Raw genomic sequence first — 16,261 nt, 5'->3', positions numbered from 1 at the left:
TCATTCTGAAAGTAAAACATAAAAAAACAAAGAAGAAGAAATGGGGGATTCCTCAAGCATCTCAAATTTCTGCAAATCACTAGGCTCATTTTGCAAGCACCTACAATCCAGTTCAGAAGCTTTAAAAGAATCAGTGGAAAGAAGACCCATTCCACTTGGTAACTAATTCATTTCTCAATTACTCAATTTCTTTAATTTCTAGCTATATACTAAAACCATTTTGTTATATTAATTGTTTGAAGATTCGGCGTCTACTACTTTCATAAATTGTTTGAACAGAAGAGTGACATCAGCAAGTAATGATTTAAACATGCTTGAATCAATGGCATTTGGTACTGTTTCTTTTGAAGAACTTTTGGGCCATTGTAATGAACTTTATAAGAAGAATGAAACTGATTTGCTTGAAATTGAAGACCGGTTTATGGACTTTGGTTATGTTCCTGGTATACCCTTTCTGCTTTAAACTCTAAAATTTTGTTTGAGTTATTTTGGTAATGCCCTTTTATTTTTTGGCGGTAGAAGTTGAGATTGAGGATGAAGTAGAGGATGTGGGATTGAAGACGCCGACTGGGGTGGACTCGAAATTGTTTAGTTCTACTAAGGATGGACTAGATTTCTCGTGTGGTCGTGGTTCTATTATGAAGAGAATTGAAGAAGACCCTATGTATCCTTTTTATTGAAATGAGTATTGATTTTTATATTGCTATATATAGTGAAATCTACTTTGTGATTCCTTGATGTAATTTAAGATTCAATGAGTCATTGAGTTTACAAAGTCTTGGCCTATCAGATGTTTGTCTTGCTACTTTAGCCTCTGAAGGTTAGTGAAAAGGAATATCTGTTGAAACTAATTTGTAGTTTGATAAATTAGTTGATTTTGGTTTTGCTTGCTTGACACTGAGTGTTGTGAAATTTGGCAGGTAGTAGTACTATATCCAAGGATGAGTATGATATTCTTTTTTCTTTCTCCAAGGATAGCGCAACGAAAGCGGTAATCCATTTGTCCAAGGATGATTATGAGATTCTTCCTTCCTTTATGAAAAACTTAGCATCATGGGAGGTATGAGTTTCGTCATTTTTATTTGTGTTACTATATGCAATATATTCTGGTCTTTATGGAAAACTAAGGTAAGTAGAAGTGGATGAGGTCATAGGACTAGAACAAAGGTGCAAGTACTATGAGTATATACCTATTATCATACTTCTTAGTCAGCAGAGTAAGTTGCTAATAATACCAATAAGAAGCAAAAACTACAGCTTGTACTTAAGAGTAGTGGGATGAGAAAGTACTTGAAGTCTGTGAGAATTACTAATGAACGTGCTGTACTTCAACAAAGAAAGCTTCATTATTTGTGAATTGCTTCTCTTGTATTCCTCCTACATTGGGAATTGTCTTCTGTGTGAAAAATGCCTTCCAATCTTTATGTAGATTAGCGTATTCAATGGTAATTTGTCCTAGGAAAGGAGTGTATTTCCATTATATCCAATGGGGCATTCACATTGACCGTAGGGAGTTGAGGCCCAAACTTGAATATCATTCAAGCGAGCGACAAGTTGCTAGGCACAATCAGTTCTTTGCACCTTGGTGCAAAAGAAACAGAATACTACTCTTCTAGAGTTCTTAGTGAAGGGCGAGTAGCTAGGTCCTCTCAATTTTTAGCACCTTGGTCCAGCTTTTGCAAGACTCCCATCCTCACTTGATACCGAGAAGTGAATTTAAGCATAATATAATCGGACTTTGTGATATTTGTTATTATATACTTGTTATCACTCGAGGATCATAGTCCAGACTTGGGAAAGCTTTTAATAACACAATCAAATTAGCATTTATCTTTATCATGTACATTCCATAAGGTATGTTTTGCTGTGTTGGCTAAGCTGCAAGACTTGGGAACCACATCACACTCATTACTACAAAAGAATCCTGTTGTGGGAGAGCGTCACTCAGACCTCGTCTATGGTAGAGGTGGTGGCTTGGTGATGTTACTAAAGTGACAGCTCTGGTGGTTATTAGCATGTAGAAGTAGTTGGTAAGGTGGTAGTTCTGAAAAGGTAGGGAGTTGGGAGGGAGGGAGGAATGTTCAAAGTGGAAAATGTGAAATAGAAAATGAAAACAAGATTTTTTTCAAACATGGGAACATTGTGTTCGTCTTGCATGTTTACACTGTCACTATATACATTCACTATTATGTTCTTTGGTATCATTTTGAAATTCGTTTTCCAAACATGGGAACATTGCGTTCGTCTTGCATGTTTACACTATCACTATATTATTTTTTATTCACTATTATGTTCTTTGGTATAATTCTTTTATCCATATACACATGTAAAACAAAGCTATGGTTAGTTTTCATAAATCTTTTAAGGTACTATGTTGAATTGATGATGCTCATTATCTGATTATCTATGAAAGAAATTGCAGATTTATATTCTCATAGATCGTCTTCTCACGCAAGATGTTAATGAGTGGTCTTTTCAGCTAATCACCACTGTTTAAAAAATGGACGCAGGAATTGAACGTAGCAGTTGATAAAATGAACTCCTTTCTAAGCAGTCAAGAGAAGTCGAAAGAACAAAACGTACTTCACCAAGACAAATTAGCATCTTTGGGCTTGGGTATGTGCCAAATGTTTTCTTTCTTTTTAAGTAATTTTTCAGTAAGCAGACGATTCATTCTCTTGAAAAGCTTCTTAAGCATGTGCATAACATAGGTAAGGTGTATACATCCCAATTCCCAACTACAAGATTGTGTGGCTCTGCAAATTTTCCCAAGCTTGGTACTTTGGCTTGTCCATTGTCCCGTGGTATTTTACAGTCAGGGTATTAATGACTGACATTGGTGTCAATGTATTATTGCAGGACCAAAAGTGAGATCTTATCTACTAATGCTCTTGCGCATGCATCGGTTGGTTGTTGAGACTGTTGACGGTTCTGTAGTCTATCGTGTCCTGTAAAATTTAGTAGACATTTGAAAGGAGCTCTCCGTATTGTCTGACGTAGAATTGAAGTGAAACATGCACCTAAAGAGGTGATAACTAAGGTTTATCAAGATTGTCAGTCCCTTGCATATGTTTATAAACGATTTAACGTTGGAAACATGCAACTATAGAACATTAGAACTTCAGGAGTTTTGAAAACTCCGTAGTTTCTCCTCATTTGAGAGACCTTCGTAACCTTTGATCTCTTTGAGACTCTGGGCGTGTCAATAACTATGAAATGGCTTTGAGCCCAGCATTAATCTCTATCATCCCACATTGTTTGAGACTTTACCTCAATTACTGTTCGGATGGTTAACATGCGTCTATTTCAATGCACGTTAATTTCAACGTACTAGGTACGTAGGTTGGATCATTGAGATCAGTAAGCATTGCATACTTTGTGCCCTTTCAAGCGATTAGAAAAGTGAATCACAACTTGGCTCAAAATCAACCGAGTCATACGAAATCTTGAACTATGAGGTTAATGATAAAACGCCTTAAACTAAGATACATAAATGTTTTCTCCGTGCAGGCCTGTAGGGCATCTAGCATCACCACATTTTAAGTAAAACATGACAAAATCTTGATAAAGACAATAAGTTATTAGTACAAAATTGAGATGGAGGTTCAGAAGTGGCCTTCCATATGTAATTTGATAGCTGCAGAGCAGAAATGTCAATCTTTTAGACTTTTACACGACACTAGAGAAGCTCACAACCAAAGGAACCAGCAATTGTACAACTCGCTCCCTACACACATCTAAATGAACCCCAAAAAGAAAGAAATTGCAAAAAGGAAAAGGAGATGTTCCAACACCAGACTATACCTGTATACATCCTACTCCAAAATCTTCTTTATGTACTAGTAAATTACATTGGAAACTGAAGGCCAACGACCTCACCCTATAAGCGGCCTTCATTAATAAGAACAGAAAGAAAAGACCTCAAGGGATCATTGTCAAAGCTAAAGAAACGACACTGCTTCCAGGGAACACTTTCCCCAACCCTCTGTAGAGAAAGAATACATAGACAACAAAATCAAAACCCCAAACTCTGCACCTTCACACTAACGTCAGCCTCCATAAGTACTGCTCAATGTTCATCTCTTCAACTCCTAACCACGTCAGTGCCAACGACATACCAACATCAGACTACGCATTTCGCAGTCCCATCAGGCTTTTCCTAATTGTATATCTTTACAGGTTTCTCATATGTGTGCCGATTCTGCCAAATTTAAGACAATGTCAAGACAAGCGGTAAAATTCAAACTACAATGGCAACTACCTCGAAAACCAGTTAACATATCAAGTAGAGATAAGCAGTCAAAAAACGTCACTTCAGATAGAATGTCACGCAAAATGATGTTTAAACTTGTAATTTTAGGTTAATTGTATCAACCTACCTGATTGGCTGCATACGCCCTTTTAGGAGCACTGTCAGAGTGCTCTAATCCAAGGTATTGCTCCCAAGCTCCATATACATCTCGTCTCTGTTGGCAAATAAATCAAACCATGTCACTTGCACATTATAAATGTTAAAGACAAAAATACACAGAGTTATACATTAGATTTAAGTTCAGATCAAAACCTGGAAACGAGTGAATAGAATGTCGGAATCCTGAAGGTACTCGGGGCGACTCAAAGATAGAAAAGCAAATTTCCACTGGTCCAAAAAAAAGAGGGGGAGAAGAATTAGTAGACACCAAAGTTATTATGAAAGAATGACTTGTTATAATCACACTAGGAGAGTAATGTGTAACTTAAAACTCCAACTCATCCCTGCTCCGGCATTAAGAAATGGAAGTACCTTAGCAAACTCCTCATCTGGGATTTGCAGTTTCTTCTGAATGCGCACTTTAACTTCAGATAAAGTCTCTCCATCATGAATGACCAAGAAAAATGGCTCTCCAAAATTCTGAATCTGCTGCTAACACCAATAATTTTTTTGAGTAAAATATTTTATCAGTTGGAATCACTCACCATATATCAAGAGTTCCTTATAGTTAAAATCCACAAATATTTACCGCCTGGGCTTGAGCTGCATCCTTAGAGAAGTGATAAACATGAATCAAGCGATCCTGAGCACCAAGGTTCTTCTCTTCCTCTGGAATCTGCGCCATTGAAAAAACAAATCGCTAAGCTTCCAAATGTCAAATCTGTTATTAACATTTAACACTTATACTCATATCACACCAAATTTAGAACAAAAGGCTGCTGGGTGCAGAAGAGTATGCCAAAGAGCTAGAATGAAAAGGTTTGAAGTCAATTGGCGGGAGATTTTAAGAAACTAAGATACTTTTACAAGAGGAATTGTTTTTTATTAAAAAAAAATGTAATAAAGATAACCTATTCACCCCTTGCTTAAACTCAAGCGAAGAAAAAAAAATGGACTGTCAATTATATCGTTATATAACTAGTAGGAAGCAAAAAAAACTTGCCTCTTCCGCACGTAATGTCCAGTATTGATCATTTATGTTTTCAATCTTTTCACTAGGTGGAAAAATCTGCAAGTATAAAACCACACAATCAGAAACGAGCACAGAGATGAATAATAACACTTAGGTACAAACGATGGCATTAATACACAACAAATTCCTAAGAACTTTATATCCCATCTTCTTGCAGATGGTGAATTTGCAATGAGCTCTTCCTTATTTAAAGATGAACTACTAAATAGCCAGATTGACGAAGTCTGATATGATTGACTGATACCAGTTTGCTAATCAAAACTGCCAAGATTTCAATGTATAATAAAGAAGAAAGGATCCATATCGATTGGTACTATTAACCCATCATCAACTATTGGAGGTCAAATAAAATGAATACCTTGTAGATCTTATGATAGAAAACTTCAAGCAATCTAAGTTCTGCATCAGGATGAGACAGCTCGACCTGGTTAAAGAAATATCCACACATGCAGACATGGTAAGTGAATTTTCTTCATAGCAATGGGGAGATGAGGGGGTGGGGGAGAGGGAGGGGGTTATTAAGTTACTACATGTTACAAATCCTACCTTTGTTTTTAGGTCATCGATCACATCACCCACAGTACTTTGTTTTGGCAGTCTAATACTGTGTATCACAACCTACAAAAAAAGAATCCAGATTTAATAGGAAATGATAACTGTGTCAATACCTCAAAATATAGATATAAACAAATATACTTACTTCTTCCTTTGTCGCATGATGATAAGCAACTTTCAGAGTTTTCAAGCCTTGTAATTCTGGTAGAGGAATGTCTAATACCTCATAATACAAAATGTCTGAAGTCTAGCAAAATGAAAACGGTTGAGAAATATTCAGTTCACTGAAAACACATAATATTCATTGAAAAACTATGACTGCATCTGGTATTACCTAAACTTTTTGAAATACCTTCCCTGGAAATTTTATTCTATTAACAGCCTCCATTATCATTTTGACATAAATAAATTACACTTTTATCTGTACCAAATGCCTATTTTTAGATGCTTCTGCTGATTGCTTTTTAAATGGTAAATATACACAAATCATTGAGACCACATACTGTCATTGTGCTGCAAACATTTTCAAAAGGTACTTAAAATTTAAGCAAAAGCCAAAACACGGCCCATGACTGGGTAAACTACCTGGTTGTAGTGAACCAGCATATCTGACAAATGATCTACACCCCGGAACTTGATCGGCTGAGGTTTAGGCTGTTGTGAGTAACAGTTGTGAGGGGTGAGTCTGATTTTAGTTGGATCATCCAAACCAAGATGGAAAGCCACTTTTTCCACAACGTCATCATAGGTGAAAGTCTTCGACCTTGCAATCATAAGGGAATATGCATTCTAAGAGGTAGCATTTTACAACGGAAAAATCTCCTGTCACGTAAAAAAAATACAACTTGTAGAAAAGTTAAAATGAATGTACTCACAATTCTAGACAGAAATCATCCTCCTTGGGTTTCTCCAGAGATCGAAAATGGACAACCTATAATGACAAATGATTTCATGATTTTCTAAATAATCATTATCCATGGGGATACAATAACATAAGTTAACAGGCATGTCATCAACAAGACAATTTTCTTTTGATCTATCAACAACAGGACAGATAATTTAAAAAATTGTTTATGCATAACCTAAACACTCACAAAAGCATGCAGGAGGTTCACAGAAAAAAAGTAAAATATATATCCCTACAACTTCAGTAACCCAAGATATAATTCCCTATTAGAATGATAGAATGAGAGTAAAATTGTAATACATAAATCAGAAATGAAGAACATATTTCCTACATATGTATGTAAACCTAGATACATGTATGATGAGAGGTCAATTTCAGTTAAACAGGAATACAAGGGAATGGTTATATGAACTCCACTTAAAGTGACATAAAAAAACCTCCACCACTAAATACAATGAATTAGAGCTAATTTTTGGTGGAGATGTTCTCCACACAATAGAGATCATCCTTACAAAAAATCAATTCATTTGAAGATGCACAACCTCGTCAAAAATTGTTTATAATGTTTTGAAATTATCCAACAGCCCATATTTGTTTAATTTCGGTATAACTTTTGACAACATTAAACATATTCAATTGAGTTGATTTTTTATGGGGGCGTTCTTCATCATGTTATGTATATCTCCACAAAAAATTAGCTCTCAATTCATCTTATAAGTCCACTATTAGGAGTGGAGTAACTTTGGAGTCACTATAAGGTGGAGTTTGTATAACCATCCCCAGAATTCAATCATCCATATATATCCGAAAATTCACAAAAACAATCTCTTTTCCCTACTAGGGTTTACAAAGATAAAAGTTAATGCTACTCACAAAAACCGACAAATCACAATAAAATTCTTGAAACTTGCATCACATGCCAAACCGTACCGACAAATCACAATAAAATTCTTGAAACTTGCATCACATGCCAAACCCGTAATGCTATCTCTAATTAAGAAGAGGAGAACTAGCTAAGTGAGCATTACCTCTAAACTCTTCAAATATGTAAATAATACTTCTAAAGCTGTAACTAAAAGCATGACTAACCTCCATTCTCGTGAAAAAGTAATGATTTACTGATTTGATAGAGCTCAGGGTAATTAAACTTTGGAACTCGATATTATGCAATTACAAACTCTATAACAAATAAAAGCCTTTACCAATATGTCATGACATCAAATTTGGTTTTCCAATTATTATAATCTTTTTACGCCAACTCAAAACACTTTTACTGATTTCAAAAACTTTTGTGAACATGTCTAGATCTGGTACTTTCTAAAAGGCCTGGACAGCAAACTAAAGCTCATTTGTCTGTTATGAACAACGTTTTAATAGTACATGCCTGAGAGAACTCATAAAGCTGATTTGCATGTAATTAGTTTCTTCACCCTACTGCTTTTCCAGGTGCTCTTAAAATTTTAACATACTTGTTGGTGACAAGTGATTAGTGGAAGCAAATATCGTTCTATAAATTAGCAGTATAGATCGTACTTTAACCACCAAACAAAATCATTCTAGGAAATCAATTCTAATATCCCAAAATTTTCACACCTGGCGGTTATGTACATATTCCAGGAATAAAGGAACTTCCGGATGACGGATCTCTTCCCCATTTTCAGCTGTAAGAGATTTCTGGAAACAAATAATATCACCATCTTCTAGCTGGAGATAGGATAGAAGAAAAGTTATACATTAGAAAAAAAATGTGATTTTGTATGACAGTCTATTCAAATTGATGCACAATATATGCTTACCTGGCTAGAACGAAATGTCAGTTTCTTGTCAATAGGTTCACACATGACAGTAGGTTCAAACTTTATTTCCTGCGTATCACATGAGACAATACATAAAAAAAATTGTCACTAGTAGTCCAATACTAATTGACTGATCTAACCAAACATTCTTAGTGAGAAATGACTCAAACTTAAAACTGATAGGCACCATTATCTGGTAAAGTACTACCTCGTAAAGATCAATCTCTTCGTCAGGAGAGAAGCCAGCCATCTCATTCAATTTTTGAAGAACTTCGGTCGGTTTACCACTGCCCTTCACAAAAAGTCTCCCAACATACCTAACAACACAGATGAAAAATCATTACTATCACATGCAATTATTACAAAGGGAAAACAGAAGCAAGAAAATCACTAAAATATACCGAAGTTCCTGCTTTTTGGGATCGTAAAGCTTAAAGAAAAGTAAAATGTCTTCTTTTGTTTTCTCAGGCGGAGAAACAGGACAAGATTCCTGTATGATTTACAAAGAATTAGTATCACACTCAAGGGTTTAATAATTGAATAATTGTCACAATACTGAGAGAACCATTACCGGCCCAAGCTCCACTTCAAGGAACAACTTCAACTCCGCATTATGAGCCTTATTTGACACCTCCCTTAATTGTCCAACCTAAAACATGAAAAAAAGAATTATTGACACATTACAAAAACATGCAAGAAAGTAAACTCAACCAAGCTGCAAGGACAAAACACCAAAGATTCAATCATTTGAATCATTCTCCAAAAACAAGAAACAACAATAGGAGTATAGAGACACTGATTAATAATAACACGCAAGTTTGAATTCTTTTGTTAAACAGAAACATGAATCCAATAAAATTAGAATAGATATAAGCCAGTTAATGCTGGGTTATATCTAATAATCAACAGTATCTCCAAAGTACGATAAGATTGGTTTTGGACTTTGGACTTCGGAGTTCGGTTGCTTCAACAGCAAGAACTTTTATCTTATTTTATCCAATAAAATTAATAACAACACCAATAGTAATAGTAGAAGTAGTAAGTTCATTTATCAAAGCCAAAGCCAGATGTAATTACAGATATCAAGTATAATAGTGCAAAGAAACTCAAAACGGAAGCAAATATATTCAAGCAGAGAGTATTCAGTATTTACAGATTGTGCTTCTTCTTGTAGTGTCAATGGCCGATTTGGCCTATAGGTATGGTTTTGGCGCTTTGCCCACAGCCAAAAACGCTGAAATTGCACTGGAATACCAAACTCTTTGGCAACCTCCTCCTGCAGGTGTTTCAAAACAGATAACTAGCAAATCAACCGAGATTCAAAATAATATAATGCTATCAACAATAACTTCTGCAATAATAGTAGTAGTACAGAGCTGACCAGCAAAATACATGCATGTGTACATATGAATGTATGTATGTATGGATTTTTTTTTTCCTGATTGGTGTATGTATATATGGATATAGAATGTAACAGAGTTTCTCCAATTAATCTGATATGTAAACTTAGATAGCAAGCTTATAAGAAACATTCAATATACGAGAAAACATTGTGTACAGCAACCTCTTCAGTAACTATTAACAGGTAGACCACAAAAACTGCAAATTACAATGACGACTAAGAATAAAAATATAAGTATAAAAGCATAAAATGTTTCATACAAAATATAAAATATATTTTATATTGTCCAAAGTATATACTTTCGTATAAAAGAATTTATACTTTTATCCAATGTATATATTGAATTGTCAATTTGTATAAACAAGTTGATTGCAAATTGCAATTTTATACTTTTATAAGATCTTTTATACGAAAGCATAAACTCTTTTACAATTTTCCAAAGTATAAAAGTATAAAATATATATTGAATTGTCAATTTCTTTCTCCAAAGTATAAAACTAAGTTTCAGCGTAAGTTCCGAATACTACCTTGAACATGGTAAAAGTCATCTGCTTCTGGATACGGAAACTACGAACTTTGTCATGGTCAACAAGATCAAAATATATATCTCGTCCAATCTGTTCAGAAAGGTCTTCATTTCTTGCAACCTAGAGGCACAGAAAAAATAAAAGAAACAATCCAGAATTAACGAAGACTACAATGGGAAAAATACTGGAAATATACGAAGGTATGCCAAAAATTCAGAACCTTAATAATAGTATAAAGGTGTGCCTCTGCTTTTTCCTTTTTCTTGTGCTCCTTTTCTTCTTGTTCTTTCTTCAACCTCAACTGTAGAATGGTGTTAATATGTTCAGCAAGTGTCTCCATTAGTTAAGGGAAAAGGTCAAAATCAAGAAATAGGATCTGAATATACCATCACAAAAGAAACTTACCCGAAGATGCTCGGCAATGTCCTTTTCATCAACATTACAGATTATTTTGTCCTTATCACTGTCGCGTATGTACACGAGCATGTAGGCATTTGAATACTTCGTAAATTTAAATGGAGCGTTATTAAATCCAGGATTTTGTTGTGGCAACTGTAACAGGTTTTGGGAGAAAAAAAGTTACAACAAAAAATTGGGTGGGGAAGGATGAAAAGTAAAATATATAATGATTGACTAAAATCACCTCTTCCTCCCCACCATACTGCTCCTCTAATGCCCTCTTCATCTCTTCTTTCGTTACCCGTTCATCATCAAATTTAAACCTATAAATAACAATTTCTGTCAAGATGTTACGAAATGAAACGTACCATACGATAGTAGCTACATCGCTTACAAAAGCATGCAACTGAATGCACAAACAATCAACCACATGACAAAAATACTAAAACTCCCAGACAAATAGTACATACCACTGATCAGAAAGCGTCGGCCTGATAAAAGCATAATAATGGCCTCCATGCACCCCTCCACTGTGAACCAAGACACTGAAAAGAAGCATGCATTAGGTAAGAACACAAAAAAAGTAGTGGTAGTAGTAGTAGTAGTACTAGCAGCAGCAGCAGCAGCAGCAGTACTAAGAACGAAAACGACTGCAACAACAATACCAATGATATAAAAAAACACCAGTAATGATAACAATTGTGGTCATATAGTACTCTTTGCAATTGATAAAAGATGTTGTATTGATATAGATTTAGGTTTACATAAACACCCAAAAAATCAGCCAAGGCCACTCTTCAAGGACCAGAATCAGTACCCAAGCATAGCATCCCCTCCTACTACTACCAGGAAAAGGAAAAGAAGTGGGAAAAACAAATATAAGAAGACTACGAACAACAATTCTTAATGATAATACTATTGCAGCCAGGGCCATTCTTCAAGGACCAAACCCCGTATCCGCCCACCTACTACTACCAAAAGGAAAGATATAAAAGGGAAAAAAACAGGAAAAAAATTGAAAATAAAAATGTCCACATTATTGTTCTTTTTTTAATTATAACAAGGATATTAGCATTATTATTACTAACAATATTAGGAAAATTACATATGTGCACAATACAACATCGACAACAAACCCACAAGAAAATAGTATCAACGTGAGAGTAAAGTGTATCTAGAGTACTGGGGTATAACACTAAATATATACTTTTAGAATGGATAACTATAGTTATTAGGACTTAGGAGAATGGAACCCTGATGTATCGACTTGATTACTGTGTCTATATCAGATTAGATACAACCTACCATGGTAGGACCACACTCTCACCATATATTCTTCTACAGATGCTCCAAATAAAATACATCAAAATTGCATCTAGACATAAATAGAAGAACTCCAGACAGTTCTTATTTATCAGAAGGAAAAAACAATTCGTGTACTGCATCATCTTGAAACATTAAAGACTGTTTACGTCCAAATTAAGACAATAACCAGCTAACTACCTGTGAAGTGTGTAAAGGTTGCGGACTCCTCTATCTGCATCAGGTGACAAGTACTTTCCATTCTCTCTGTCAAGGTCGAGTGTTAATGGGAACTCATAACGGTCATTTATCTGCAAAATATAAAGCACCACTACCAATTTTATCACTGTGCCCAATGAGAAGCATAAAAAAGAGTACTACTTGATGAAACAAATAATCAACAGTGACATTCTTTTTTTCACAATCACAGTTAGGGATTGTTTGTGCCTAATCTAATTCCCAGCCTATTCACATCGTGCAAATAAAACATCAGGACTCGTTAAAGAACCTTTGACAAGGCTCAATTGTGTAAAACAAAACATTAACTAAAGGTTCATTACTAACCTTTACCATGGTGTCTCGCATAAAGTCGTACTCAAACCGTTTTAGCTGAAGTTGCAAAACAGGGGGGAAGTCTATGAACAAGACCCCCTTCTTAGCATCCTGAAATGGTCATGAATGGCAAAATCAAGGGAAAGTTTCAGCCTATAGTAACAAAGAAAAATCACTCAATGCTACGAACTAGAAGGAAACAGTAGCAACTGACTGACCTGTAAGCCGTGTTGTTCAGCATGATACTTGTTGTCGCCTTCAAGACGTTCAACTTCAACGTACTTGTCGAATGAAGCATAAACATCTCGACACCCCTTGACATCAAGCTGAAGGTCTACAAACACATTAAGAGTTCAAAAGTATAAGACAAGCGGATATACCACAGGATTTCACTTGAGACTGTCAAATTGTAAACTCAAACAAATACCATAAAATGACTCCTTTCTTGTAGATTTGTAGTCCACATTGATGCATTCAATGTAATTCATGTGATGCCCTTCAAACAATTGTTGTATTGTCCCCTCCACAACGGTTCCCTGATCCAGAAACATTGACAATCAAGACAAAAATAACCTTGAAAAACCCAATCAAAGCTATAGTATTATTGCTCCTAAGCTTTCAACTAGCTATACCTTCATTTTATCTTCAAGCTTCTCACAGAGAACCCTATTGAGTTCTTGGACATCATGTTGCATAAAAGAATCATATGTGTCCCATCCAAAAGATTTGGTGAGTTCTTTTGTTGCAACACTATTGTCGCTGTACTGGAGCTTATAAAACAAGCTCTGCAGAGCCAGGGGGATACTTCCTGATGGCATATCATTCTCAGTTGTTGGCATATGGTACACTGCCTGAAACACGCAATCCAACAGACATCATTTCTTTTGATAAGTAGATAATTACAATTTTAAGAAAATGGATACTTAAACACTCCAAAAGCATGATTTATGATGAGCTAAAGAAAGTGAGACAAGTGAGGATTTTGACCTTTCTGAAATAGGGAATATGGTACAGAGTTTGGAGCAGAGAGTTCATGTAACAGGTTGCTCCTTGGTTCTTAAGGCCAACATAGCCCGTTTCCTTCTTCGAATCGTATGTCCAGTAATCAACAACCTTACGAACAGTAACCTCTGCTTCAATTACACATGTCTCGTTCACAAGATACCCTCTTGTCGGGTCGTAAAGTTCACCTAGTGGCATGAACGATGTGAAACCCCAATCACTTTCTCTTGCATTGAATTGGTGTTGAGTATCTGTATAATGTAAAAAGGGTCAAGAGGTGAAGTACTAAAAAACTGCAAAAACTCAACCAACACCCACGTCAAAACATGACAACAGGTATTGGCCAAAGACTAGCTCTTCTGTCATATTTTCATTTCACCACTAGCTTTCTCCTCTTCTTTTTGTAATTGAAGCAAATATATCTTGCTCTTTTCTGTTAACAAGTGAAGTGAAACAACTACTTATTATGAACAAAAAGGGAAGAGCACAGTGTAGGTTGTGTGACCTATGCAAAACAGTAAGATAAGTTGTAAATCAAAAACAACTGTCATGTGGTGAAGAAGAAGAAGAAGAAGAAAAGTGATTTCCTTTCGAGGGGGCAAGAGCATTTCAGTTGAAGCTTATGACGAGAATGGTCAAAACCCTTCTGCCTTTTACATTGGAACAAAAAAGAACATCCACAGTTAAGCCGCAAAGGTTGTAGAAGGAGGAAGGGTGAAAGTACCTTCTCTTCCTCTTGTTTTACTAATCGTTCTGGTATGTTATCGCTGATAGGAAAGTATGTACTTTACTCATTTTTTCTTTTACTTTTCTCATGAGCTACCAACCAAATATAAACCAATATTTAAAATGAGTGTAAATGGTAAGACAAAGCATCCAACAAAAGAGATGGAATACTGGAATCAACAAAGGTACACAACAAAAGAGATCACTCTCCAAGCATAACCTAATCACAGAATCTCAATCATCTAAATTCTTTATCTTTTTATCGGTAAGCATCTCAACTTCTCACACCAAAATATACCAACGACGCCAAGCACAGTATGCTACACCTAGGGCAGAATAATGGAAATGTCTACTATTACACTACAGAGAATTTAACTATCTTCAAGTTGATAAACAGTTTTCATCATTTTTTAAAAGATCCCAGGCTCATATGGAAAGCATACATAAAGTCGTGGTTATAGAGCGTCTTTTGAACAAAGCTTTTGGTCGATTACAACTTGTAGAACTAGATGGAAGAGAATGCATAAGTGCAACTACATTGCAAAGATACTGAATGGAAAAAAAAAAAAGAGATATACCTTTCCTGACGGTGTACTTGCCATACACTTGATTAACAACAGACAAACTGAACTGTGCATATCTACTCCATCCATAAGGCAAACTCGGTGAATCAGCAACGTCTAAGTACATTGACAACTGATCCACATTGTTCCCTTTTGGAAAAATCAATACCCGCCTATTAAAAAACAATGCAATTACTCAAAAAAAAAAAAAAAACAATCCAATCAAATAACAAAAAATCAGAATCAAAATTTTAACAAAAATCTCCACTACTTACCATTTAAACCCGCCAACAACGAAAACGTCAGAATAATGCTTCTTAGTATTGATTCTATTAAAATTCTCTATCGTCCAAGTAAATCTCGACGATGGTGGATCTTCAATTGGCTGATTATTCTCTACTGTACTAGCTGCTTCTACTTGTGCCGCTACTAAAATTATTAAAACAAAAAAAAAAAAAAAAAAAATTAATCCAATTTCTAAAACCCTAAACTAATTACTAGTACAAATTACAGTCAAAACCCCAACAAAACGAAATCTAAACCCTAATAGACAATTTTAAAGTTAAATAAAAAGAGAATTTATTACCTTCCATTGGTTGTGGACCTTCAACTACTAAATCCGAATTAGGAACCAACATCTCCTCGTCTTCTTGCTGCACCCAATCAAAACGAGACAACTTTTTAACATTTAATCGAACAAATATATTATTATTATTGAATCTGAAAATTAAACCCTAAAAAAAAATGTTTAGAGATTTACATCTAATGGTGCAGGAGTCATCATAGTCATGGAAGTCAAGAGATAGAAAAATAATAAGTATTATTATTATTATAATTATTGTATTTATATTTATTTTTATATATAATAAAGTGAGAGAGGAGAGAGAAATAAAATGGAGAAGAAGAAGAAGAAGAAGAAGAAAAAAATAATAAACGAGGAAGGAATCGGGTTGCAAATTTGGGGTAGGGTAGTTTTGGAATTTTAATACAACCGTTTTTTACATTGTGTAAAAAAAAAAAAAAAAAAGGAAAGTACACGTGTCACCGCTTTTTTTTTTTTTTACTGTTTTTAAGTCCGAAACTTTT

The 16,261-nt window shown here is 35.1% G+C and overlaps 2 protein-coding genes across 4 annotated transcripts; one reads left to right on the top strand and one right to left on the bottom strand.

Annotated features, from left to right (window-relative positions):
* The first annotated feature begins 6 nt into the window (after positions 1-6).
* LOC147483872 (uncharacterized) lies at positions 7-3,061 on the top strand. Of its 2 annotated transcripts, none has more exons than XM_086577434.1 (7): positions 7-158; positions 243-443; positions 523-664; positions 750-820; positions 921-1,060; positions 2,511-2,616; positions 2,860-3,061. In XM_086577434.1, exons 1-7 carry the CDS (start codon positions 41-43, stop codon positions 2,952-2,954), a joined length of 873 nt encoding a protein of 290 aa, XP_086433560.1. In that variant the 5' UTR covers positions 7-40; the 3' UTR covers positions 2,955-3,061. The 2 variants fall into 2 exon arrangements, with proteins under 2 accessions (XP_086433560.1, XP_086433559.1); XM_086577433.1 differs by having other exon boundaries at positions 520-664.
* A 520-nt stretch (positions 3,062-3,581) lies between these two features.
* Positions 3,582-16,101, bottom strand: LOC147483871 (ubiquitin C-terminal hydrolase 13-like). 2 transcript variants are annotated; one of them, XM_086575607.1, is made up of 32 exons: positions 15,936-16,101; positions 15,762-15,828; positions 15,451-15,604; positions 15,191-15,348; positions 13,872-14,137; positions 13,517-13,735; positions 13,312-13,420; positions 13,103-13,218; positions 12,897-12,995; positions 12,534-12,643; positions 11,501-11,575; positions 11,275-11,353; positions 11,037-11,183; positions 10,852-10,932; positions 10,632-10,751; positions 9,856-9,978; positions 9,274-9,351; positions 9,104-9,192; positions 8,911-9,019; positions 8,703-8,771; positions 8,500-8,610; positions 6,875-6,930; positions 6,585-6,762; positions 6,145-6,246; positions 5,991-6,062; positions 5,803-5,868; positions 5,415-5,480; positions 5,001-5,087; positions 4,784-4,900; positions 4,565-4,639; positions 4,380-4,466; positions 3,582-4,201 (listed from the first exon to the last, which is right to left on the bottom strand). In XM_086575607.1, exons 1-32 carry the CDS (start codon positions 15,963-15,965, stop codon positions 4,160-4,162), a joined length of 3,357 nt encoding a protein of 1,118 aa, XP_086431733.1. In that variant the 5' UTR covers positions 15,966-16,101; the 3' UTR covers positions 3,582-4,159. The 2 variants fall into 2 exon arrangements, with proteins under 2 accessions (XP_086431733.1, XP_086431734.1); XM_086575608.1 differs by having other exon boundaries at positions 4,784-4,897.
* Between the last annotated feature and the right edge of the window lie 160 nt (positions 16,102-16,261).

The sequence above is a fragment of the Coptis chinensis genome, chromosome 8, assembly GCF_015680905.1.
Source record: "Coptis chinensis isolate HL-2020 chromosome 8, ASM1568090v1, whole genome shotgun sequence".
Taxonomy (NCBI): Eukaryota; Viridiplantae; Streptophyta; class Magnoliopsida; order Ranunculales; family Ranunculaceae; genus Coptis; species Coptis chinensis.
This window is presented reverse-complemented; position numbering and strand designations above follow the sequence as displayed.

Excerpts from the sequence above, each read along its gene's own strand:
- LOC147483872 (XM_086577433.1), top strand. The coding sequence starts at position 41 with ATGGGGGATTCCTCAAGCATCTCAAATTTCTGCAAATCACTAGGCTCA. Across the intron at positions 665-749 it reads AGAATTGAAGAAGACCCTAT|ATTCAATGAGTCATTGAGTT; the intron begins GTATCCTTTTTA and ends ATGTAATTTAAG. Across the intron at positions 1,061-2,510 it reads AAAACTTAGCATCATGGGAG|GAATTGAACGTAGCAGTTGA; the intron begins GTATGAGTTTCG and ends AAATGGACGCAG.
- LOC147483871 (XM_086575607.1), bottom strand. The coding sequence starts at position 15,965 with ATGACTATGATGACTCCTGCACCATTAGAT. Across the intron at positions 10,933-11,036 it reads ACATTGCCGAGCATCTTCGG|TTGAGGTTGAAGAAAGAACA; the intron begins GTAAGTTTCTTT and ends ACCATTCTACAG. Across the intron at positions 9,352-9,855 it reads TACAAGAAGAAGCACAATCT|GTTGGACAATTAAGGGAGGT; the intron begins GTAAATACTGAA and ends TTCATGTTTTAG.